Raw genomic sequence first — 10,831 nt, 5'->3', positions numbered from 1 at the left:
GTCACTGAAATACAATGTCCTTTTCAAAAGTTAGAAAAATTGACGCCGAAAACCATGTTTTCTGAGATGAATGGGTCGAGACATTTGCATTTATTCTTCCTGCATCGACATGCACGAGACCGGTTTGTCTCATTTGCTCGGAGTCTGTTGCGGTTGTCAAAAGTGGAAACTTTAAACGGCATTATGAAATTAGACATAGACACTTTGAAGAAACTTACCCGCAACAGTCCGAGGTAAGGACACGGAAGTATATGAGCTCAAAGCCCAGTAGGAGCGATCTAATCGGCAAACAACCAGCATATGAATGTTCCCTAAGAATACAGTGGATCTTAGGAAAACACAACAAGCCCTTTACTGATGGGAAAATAGTAAAAGAGTGCATGGAGGCTGCATGTGAAACACGTTTAGAAGGAAAATAAAGACATGAACTAAAATACAATATGACACAAACCCCCTTTCAGCTGCAACAGCCACCAGAAGAGCTGAAACGTTATCAGAGGATGATCAGTCACAACTTGATGCTGCTATTTGTTCATCTCAGTTCAGCAGAAAACAACACTTTAGTTTTCTTTTAAAGTTGTTAATGTTGAAATGAATGTATGTTCAGTGCAGGTTTAGAGATTAGGGCATTTTGCACATTTTCCTTCATTATATTGTTGTCAGACATTGTTATGCCATCGTATAGATATAAAAAAAATCTATTCATATTTTTAGGTATTTAATTGTCCGGACCTCGGCTGGTAAGGAGGGTTCGTTTACTGGACCTCAAGCAATTTAAGTTGAAGACTCCTTGTCAGGAAAACACTAATGAAGAACCCAGATGCAGGCAGCGGGGATGAAGGGGTTAACAAAAGACTTTATTTAACAGATAATAAACACAAAACAAAGACCGACGATGGGGTATAACAACACAACAGGATGATAACAGGACGTAGACTAACTAACACTAAACTGAGGAAAAACCAACACATGAACTGAACTGAACTGAACTGAACTGAACTGAACTGAACTGAACTGAACTGCGAGGTACAGGCATAACGGGGAACATCAGGAATGCACACCACATACAATGACCGAACACAGGACAATGAAACATGAGGGTATATATAGGTAAGACAAACAAGGGATAACGACACAGGGCAGGTGTGGGTAATCAAACACTTAGGGAAAGATCACAAGGAAACGAGAGGAATGGGCCAATGACAAGACACTGGAGAGAACGTATATTATTGTCAAACGGACAATAATATGTTTCTCTCCACACATAACCAAAGGACTCTGCCCCGATCCCACCACACGACTAGAATTTCATAAACAAGACGGTGGGACCGTGACAACTCCTGACTTAGAAGAACGGTGTCATCAGATTCACAGCTTGCAATCTCAACTGAGCTTTCTTCACTTGACACTGAAGGGGCCTGGGTCATATCTGTAGACAAAGGATTTTAAAAACCTCAAATTAGTCTTGGCTGAGTTTGGTGATTTTACTTAATATTGTGCCTAACAACACCCTACAGCTGAGATTTAACAATATAGCACTGCTTATTTTAAACTATTGAATAGTATTGGCAAAATCATGGTTTTACTACAGTAACAATGTTTTTTGGTGTTACCTGTAGTCAAACCATGGTTTAATTTCCATAAAGGTGACCACATAGATTGATAAATCTCATAATCCAATTATAAGATGACAAGCATCAAAGTTTGATTTCAATCATTTACATTTTTGACATGGCCTTAGTCAATAATAATAAAAAACATTTTCACATAGTGGTCTTTACAATATGTAGTAAATCACGAAAATGACTTTAGCCGGGTTTTCACAAGGAGGGTTCCATTTCAGGCGAAATTAACTGCATGCTCTGCAGAGTTCGCAAGCATACGAGCAGTTTAGTTTACACAATTTGCATGACGACAATGCGAGCATGTCTTAACTACAGTCCGGCGACACAACGTGATATTCAGCGCCAAAGACAACGCACTGTGGATCTCATGCAACTCACAATGGGCTAATAAATGTTTTAAAAGCGTTGTACATTCAGATTTTATACGCGTTTACTTAACGAATTTAATTCCATATCAAACACTCCCCCAGTCAGCCTGAATGCACATTAATAAATGACTCACAAAAAAAAACTTGCGTTAACACGTGACTGCTTGGCGGTCCCAGCAAACACACAAAGCCATGCACAAACACAAAATAATGTCACTCACCATTACCATTTGAAGAATTCTCTAATCTGAGTTGAAAAACACCCAAATTCAGCTGCTTCACAACGTCCTCGAAAACATCCTCATCAACTTCAGTGCCAGACTCATCGTAAAGCCTGGCCTCGGGCCGACTAGAGGCGGTAATGCCGAACTTCACAAAGGCTGTGAACGAACCCAAATAAGCTTCGGTTTATTGGAAATATAAATGTAACCACAATAGGCAGCTTCTTATTAATTATTATTTGCTTATTTCACAAATAAAATTACCTTCGTCTAGGAAATCAGAAAGTTTCAAATCGCTTTGAGAAACTTTCACAAACTTCTGTTCACTTCTGAATTTAACTTTGACGNTTTTGTTTTGCAAAAGGCATGAAAGGATCGCACAAAATTTATGTCACTGTCAATACTTTTGGCCACGACTGTAGCCTACATTCGGGGAAGACATGAAGTCCATGAAAGTATTAAAAATGGGACCAAAAGTAAAATATACAGCTTTAAATAATTTGCTATTTATTTCTGTAACGATCAGGCTATATTTGTTTTACGTCTGTTTGTTGAATTTTTTACTGTTCAATTTTAATAAAAAAGTATGTTTGTCATTAATCCATCCTTATGTTACAAACATGAAACATAAAGTAAATTTCACAATAGCCTAAGGTCAAAACACTATTCGTGGATCAAAGTGAATATCAATAATATGTAGGTACGGACTGGCTGCCCACGAACATTGCGGTAAAGTGACAGTGTTGCCAGATCGTGATAGAAAAAACAGCAAACAAAGACAAGGCCAAAATAAACTTAAAATGCTTTACATTTGATAAACAAACAAACAAAGATCTCATGTACCTCAAATATCCGCAACCATAACCACTAAGTACCCAAGTGTCGAGCTTTATGAGCTGAAGAGAACGTGGCAATACTACGAACGAGCGCTCTGGGAAGCAGCCAGCACAACAGCGCGTCTTTCAGTGGTAGTTCAGTTTAAATTTAAGAAAAACGAGCCTTGAGCTGAAAAATAGCAGAGCTGCTTATGGTGTCAATCATCACAAATACGGGAGTGACTCCCTGTTATGTAAACACATGGAACGACCATTTAAGGGATTCACTCCCGCATTTAAATGCGGTTGTCACTTCTGAAACTTTGCAGTGTATACGTGGCTACAGTGTGCTCTAGTGCTTTACGGCGCAGTGACGCTATACTAGTTCCTCTCCATATGTCACTGTCCCGAGAGCTACCCGGCTGTGGTGAGCCGGTCACACACGTGGAAGAGGACCCCATCCCAGTAAGTGTGTGTTGGTATAGATGTGAATGAAGACCCGAACTATTTGATGATAAGCGGCTGGATAGGTCCATGGAGTTTGGTGGAGGGCCAACTCCAAGACTGCACTGGGACAGTGACTGTGCCATTGCCTGCTGTCTGCCCAGTGCGGGCGGTATTTGCAGCTGTGATACTCCGGCCATTCCAGCCGCGGCCCAGGGAGTGTCGTTGGCATGAAAAGAGCAAAGACTATCACTCATAGCAGCAGCAGACGGAAACTGTGACAAACCGTGTGTTGGTAGCAGAGTTCCTGGCGCCCTGAAAACGCTGGTTGTCTTCTTGCGTTTCTTCCATTTTGCACGCCGATTCTGAAACCATACCTGGATTTAAACATATTTTCGTTGTTGTTAAATATAATTTGCAGCCGTTAAAATGTATTAAAATGACTTAAAATAGTTTAGAAAGTAAAGCCACGAAAACATTTTAATTTAAATACAACCAATTATTATGAACATCTAAAAATTAAACCTATATCGAGATAAAATAACATCGTGTGATGGCATTTTGAATTAAGAAGCCACTGTGATTTTAGAAATCTGTATTTGGGGCCTTGTTAATGTATAGCTGTGTTGTATTATTCTGATTCTCCATAAATAGTGTTGATGTTTAAAATGCACCATTTAATTATATGAATCATATGCTCGTTTATTGCTCAAATCAAGTAAAATTCTGAACATTAAAATCTATTAGTTACGCTACTCTATATCCGAAGTTAAGTAAAAAAGAGGCGGATTTCACATTAAAAACTGTTTAAAAATGTATTTTCCCTTACAACTGTAGCGATGAAGTGGTTATAATCGATGACACATTCTTGGAGACAAAATAAAAAAATAGACATAAAAATAAAAAAGCATCCTATTGCTTATATGAACCTTATATGAACATTTAGCGGTTATTGCGAATTACTAAACGGGGTTTAAGACGTGCCTTACTATATATGATTTGCAGCTTTTTTGTGTAATTTATAAAGCATACGTTTCATAAAGTGTTTGTCTAATACACCACAACTTAGATTGTAAAAATACATGTATTCATTGTTTTATTAGTTTATATTCTGACTGACAGCATTTATTAACAATAATTTAATCTCTACAAGACAAATGTTCACGTTGTATTTGTGTACATTCCTGGCATTGCAACTGCAACTTCAAATCGTCGCCTTGGAAAGGTTCCATATTTGACATTTTTGTCAATGTGAAGTTATTCACATTTTTTATTCTGTGACAACTTATTTACATCGTGTGATCTGTTTTCTTTACGTTGTGTACATTTTTGGACTTAAAAATATATATATTTATGTACAAAGTCAAATGGAATGCAAAAAGCTCGTTATCTCAAAACTCATCGGAATGCAGATAGAACCCTATAACTCCAAGGCCCCGATATGTTTAGAATGTCAAATACATACTGTGTTTAGACAAAGCGTAGAGGTTTATTATTTGATTTGCATCTCCTTACAATTCTATACATTCAATTGTAAGTAATATGTAAGTAATATTTTTGTTTCGAAAACATGGAAAGCTCTGTTTGGAGGCGATCTGAGCAGGTCCTTTCTACCTCACCTGAACTCGTGACTCCGTTAAACCAATCCGTAATGCAAGTTCTTCTCTCATGAAGATATCTGGGTAGTGGGTTTTAGCAAAGCTCCTTTCTAGTTCGTTAAGTTGCGCTGGAGTAAATCTGGTCCTATGGCGTTTCTGTTTTTGTTGATTCCGTTTCCCAACTGACTGATTACAGTTCTGTTGTTGCTGCATTTCTTGGTCTTTAGCATTGGATCCACCATTACTTATGTCTTCCCGGGGAAGATCCCCGGGGTGTCTGAGAAGCTCGGCTGCAGCATCATTCATCCCTGTAGCACACGTTAGCTATTTAGCTTTTTTCAAAGACAAGGAGCATACAAATATCAACATTAAAGGCAAAACGAAATGTGTAAAAATAACAAGACAAGGAGCATACAAATCAACATTAAAGGCAAAACGAAATGTGTAAAAATAACAAGACAAGGAACATACAAATATCAACGTTAAAGGCAAAAAGGCAAAACAAAATGTGTAAAAATAATAACAAGCAAGTCGATATATCGAGGTTTTAGGTTAAATTACAAAATAAATTACAAAACAAAATAAATTACAAAACAATCCTTTAACTCTATCATTAAATTCATATTTGACTAAATATTAATATTTAGTAATTGTTACAAAGAAAAATGATGCAGTATACAATTCATACAATTTTGTCTATCACGGTAGTTAACCACTTTGAAAAGTAAGAAAATTTTAAGCTTACACTGAAGTTGAAGACAGGAATTTGGTGGCGATAACTCACCAATGCGAGTATCCAAGAAGTCGACATTAGAAAACATTGCGCACTGCTAAATTTACTACTGCTCCCAAAACTACCCTATACAACTGTAACCCTTTTACAAAGTACATAAAGTTCAAATGAAGGAAAGTAGTCAGTGCATTTAAAAATGCGGTTTCGTGTATTATACTGTTATAGAGATATATTGGGCGGCGCATAATAATTGAAGGAACCTCTGAACTGCAACAAATGGTAGCCAATCAGGATCAGGGGTTGAAAAATGTCAGCCAGCCAGCCACTAAAATCCCTAAAACGGTTAAATGTCCATAAATCTCTAATCATTGGAAGTGTAAATTATTGCAACACCCTCTTATTATGCATCTTTAATTACTTTATAATCACGGCAAATAATTAGTCAATAATAAATAGCACTAACACATTATTGTGAAAAACCCTCAAATGATAGTTTTACAACCTACAAGATGACCTAGTTTAGATGCAGTTGTGTCAACATTTTTTTTTCATTTTTCATTTTTTTTTGCTGAAACACAAATAGTAAATTAAAGTTCAAGAATTCGTCGGCCAAAATAAGTCTAAATAAGAAAGCAATTTATTGCCTGGTGTGCCTGCACACACAGGGACTTTTCTTATTTGGTACTTGAAGCTTCAAGTGCAGACATCCAAATGCATCAGCAGACACATAATAATAAAACAGAGTGGAAAATATATAAAAATATAAATAAAATTGTAAATAGACAATTGTATAGACGTAGGTATATGTAAAATAAATCTCTAATCATTGGAAGTGTAAATTATTGCAACACCCTCTTATTATGCATATTTAATGACTTTATAATCACGCAAATAATTAGTCAATAATAAATAGCACTAACAAATTATTGTGAAAAACTCTCAAATGATAGTTTTACAGCCTACAAGCTGACCTCGTTTAGATGCAGTTGTGTGAACTTTTGTTTTTTCATTTTTCATTTTTTTTTGCTGAAACACAAATAGTAAATTAAAGTCCAAGAATTCGTCGGCCAAAATAAGTCTAAATAAGAAAGCAATTTATTGCCTGGTGTGCCTGCACACACAGGGACTTTTTTATTTGGTACTTGAAGCTTCAAATGCAGACATCCAAATGCATCAGCAGACACATAATAATAAAACAGAGTGGAAAATATATAAAAATATAAATAAAATTGTAAATAGACAATTAGAAGTAGGTATGTAAAATAAATCTCTAATCATTGGAAGTGTAAATTATTGCAACACCCTCTTATTATGCATCTTTAATGACTTTATAATCAGGCAAATAATGAGTCAATAATAAATAGCACTAACAAATTATTGTGAAAAACCCTCAAATGATAGTTTTACTGTCAGGAAACGTGAGGAAGAACCCAATTGCAGGCAGCCAGAGGTGAAGGGGTTAACCCTTTAACTGCCTGCGCCTGGGTTCTCTGTCCTTCCCCGCTTACCATGACAACTTGAGCATCTAGGCATATTGCTTTTTATAAATTTGAATATTCACTATTTTCAATCTATTTTACATATACCTAATACTTCTATACAATTGTCTATTTACAATTTTATTTATATTTTTATATATTTCCACTCTGTTTTATTATTATGTGTCTGCTGATGCATTTGGATGTCTGCACTTGAAGCTTCAAGTACCAAAAAAAGTCCCTGTGTGTGCAGGCACACCAGGCAATAAATTGCTTTTTTATTTAGACTTACCTGTATTTTGGCCCACGAACTCTTAAACTTTAATTTACTGTGTGTGTTTCCGCAAAAATAAAATGAAAAATGAAAAAAACATTGTTGACACAACTGCATCTAAAAGAGGTCAGCTTGTAGGCTGTAAATGTCAGACTCTGCTTTATCTTGTCATGGATTTCTTGGTCTTTGTGCAGATAGTCTGGCAAAGCCTTATGTTTAGTGTGAGAAGCCATGGAGTGTTTACCTTTTTGACACTCCATGTGCCTTCTCGTGTCTTGTCATTGGCCTCGCCCCTCTCGTTTCCTGTATTGCTTCCCTGCTGTGTTTCATTACCCTCTCCTGCCCTGTGTTATTATCCCTCGTTTGTGTTCCCTTTAAATAGTCCTCATGTTTCATTGTCTTGTTGCTCGTTCCTTGTACCCTGTACCGTGTACTTATGTGATGTTGTACTTGCCTGTTTGTAAAGAGTCTTTGTAGTTTGCCCATGTTCCTGAAGTCCAGTCTTGCCTGGTGATACGTGTTTGTTATTTACCCTTCCGTGTTTTGTAAGACGTTGTGTCGTGTTTTATTTTAGTTATTTTTGTCCTGCTGTTTTGCCCCCTCGTGGGAAGTACTTTGGTTTCTGTTTTTATTATTAGTCCTGTCTTTGTTACCCCCTCGTGGGTGTTTTGTTTTTTGTTCAAATAAAGTATTTGTTAACACAAAACTTTAATAAACAAACAAAAACCCACAATGGGGAGAAAACACGACAAATAAAAATGAGAACTCAAACCAAAAACTTCCCACAAGGGGGCAAACAAACAAGGTCCACGATAACATAACTAATAAGTCCAAACTTGGCACAGGAACAAGGGAACCCGGTAGACGAAGGCAGGGTAACACGCTCGGTAAACAATGAACAATGAACAGACACGGGACAGGAAAAACAGAGGCTCTAAATAGGGGAATACAAACGAGGGATGATAACACAGGGATGGTGACAGGCAGGTGACAGGGATCAAACACTAAGGGGAAGCTAACGAGGGAACGAGACACCGGAGAGAGAGTATGGAATGCCAAAAGGGTCAAAATGTCTCTCTCCACATTAAACAAGGGATCCTGCCGTTATTCTGCCAAAAGATCAAGAAAGACATGACAAGATGAGGCAGAATCATGACACAAGTACTCCTTCTGAAGAACCGGTCAGAGGGCAACAGTTCAAAGATATTGTGTGTTTTCTGAAGTCCACAGTAAAGCAGCCATCTACCAGGGAATTTTAGAGCACTTCTTGCTTCCTTCTGCTGACAAGCTTTATGGAGATGCAGGTTTCATTTCCCAGCAGGACTTGGCACCTGTTCACACTGCCAAAGGTACCAAAAGCTGGTTCAATGACCATGGTGGTACTGTGCTTGATTGGCCAGCAAACCCGCCTGACCTGAACCCCATAGATAATCTACGGGGTAATGTCAAGAGAAAGATGAGAGACACCAGACCCAACAATACAGATGACCTGAAGGTCGCTATCAAAGCAACCTGGGCTTCCATTACACCTGAGCAGTGCCACAGGCTGATTGCCTCCATGCCACGCCGCATTGATGCAGTAATTCATGCAAAAGGAGGCCCAACCAAATATTGAGTGCATAGAAATGAACATACTTTTCAGAAGCCTGACATCTCTGTTTAAAATATCCTTTTTTTATTGATCTTATGTAATATTCTAATTTTCTGAGACACTGAATTTTGGGTTTTCATTATCTTTAAGCCATGATCATCAAAATTTCAAGAAATAAAGAAGCTTGAAATATTTCACTCTATGTGTAATGAATCTATATAATATATGGGTTTCACTTTCTGAAATGAGTGACAAAAAATATTGACCTTTTTCACGATATTCAATTTTTTTTAGATGTACCTGTATATTAAGAAATATACACTGACAAAAATTATAAACACAACACTTTTGTTTTTGCCCCAGTTTTTCATGAGCTGAACTCAAAGATCTAAGACTTTTTCTATGTACACAAAAGGCCTATTTCTCTCAAATATTGTTCACAAATCTGTCTAAATCTGTGTTAGTGAACACTTCTCCTTTGCCGAGATAATCCATCCACCTCACAGGTGTGGCATATCAAGATGCTGATTAGACAGCATAATTATTGCACAGGTATGCCTTAGGCTGGCCACAATAAAAGACCACTTTAAAATGTGCAGTTTTATCACACAGCACAATGCCACAGATGTTGCAAGATTTGAGGGAGCGTGCAATTGGCATGCTGACTGCAGGAATGTCCACCAGAGCTGTTTCCTGTGAATTGAATGTTCATTACTCTACCATAAGCCGTCTCTAACGGCATTTCAGAGAATTTGGCAGTACATCCAACCGGCCTCACAACCGTAGACCACGTGTAACCACACCAGACCAGGACCTCCATATCCAGCATCTTCACCTCCAAGATCGTCTGAGACCAGCCACCCGGACAGCTGCTGCAACAATCGGTTTGCATAATCAAAGAATTTCTGCACAAACTGTCAGGAACCGTCTCAGGGAAGCTCATCGGCATGCTCGTCGTCCTCATCGGGGTCTCGACCTGACTGCAGTTCGTCATCGTAACCAACTTGAGTGGGCAAATGATCACATTCGATGGTGTCTGCCACTTTGGGGAGGTGTTCTCTTCACGGATGATTCCTGATTTTCACTGTACAGGGCAGATAGCAGACAGCGTGTTTGGCATCGTGTGGGTGAGCGGTTTGCTGATGCCAACATTGTGGATCGAGTGGCCCATGGTGGCGGTGGGGTTATGGTATGGGCAGGCATATGTTATGGACAACGAACACAGGTGCATTTTATTGATGGCATTTTGAATGCACAGAGATAAGGTGACGAGATCCTGAGGCCCATTGTTGTGTCATTCATCCACGACCATCACCTCATGTTGCAGCATGATAATGCATGCCCCATGTTGCAAGGATCTGTACACAATTCCTGGAAGCTGAAAACATCCCAGTTCTTGCTTGGCCAGCATACTCACTGGACATGTCACCCATTGAGCATGTTTGGGATGCTCTGGATCGGCATATACAACAGCGTGTTCCAGTTCCTGCCAATATCCAGCAACTTCGCACAGATATTGAAGAGGAGTGGACCAACATTCCACAGACCACAATCAACAACCTGATCAACTCTATGCAAAGGAGATGTGTTGCACTGCGAGAGGCAAATGGTGGTCACACCACATACTGACTGGTTTTCGGACCACCCCAATACAGTAAAACTGCACATTTTAGAGTGGCCTTTT

General features: G+C 38.4%; 1 protein-coding gene across 1 annotated transcript; it reads right to left on the bottom strand.

The window, feature by feature from the left end:
- Positions 1-3,192: 3,192 nt before the first annotated feature.
- Positions 3,193-5,917, bottom strand: LOC130569235 (homeobox protein orthopedia B-like). Its single transcript, XM_057358741.1, has 3 exons — positions 5,856-5,917; positions 5,093-5,379; positions 3,193-3,850 (listed from the first exon to the last, which is right to left on the bottom strand). The coding sequence occupies exons 1-3, from the start codon at positions 5,890-5,892 to the stop codon at positions 3,326-3,328; spliced, it is 849 nt and encodes a 282-aa protein (XP_057214724.1). The 5' UTR covers positions 5,893-5,917; the 3' UTR covers positions 3,193-3,325.
- Positions 5,918-10,831: the final 4,914 nt, after the last annotated feature.

Source organism: Triplophysa rosa, linkage group LG18 (assembly GCF_024868665.1).
Source record: "Triplophysa rosa linkage group LG18, Trosa_1v2, whole genome shotgun sequence".
Taxonomy (NCBI): domain Eukaryota; kingdom Metazoa; phylum Chordata; class Actinopteri; order Cypriniformes; family Nemacheilidae; genus Triplophysa; species Triplophysa rosa.
Note: the sequence above shows the minus strand (reverse complement) of the source record. Positions and strands in the feature narration are given on the sequence as shown.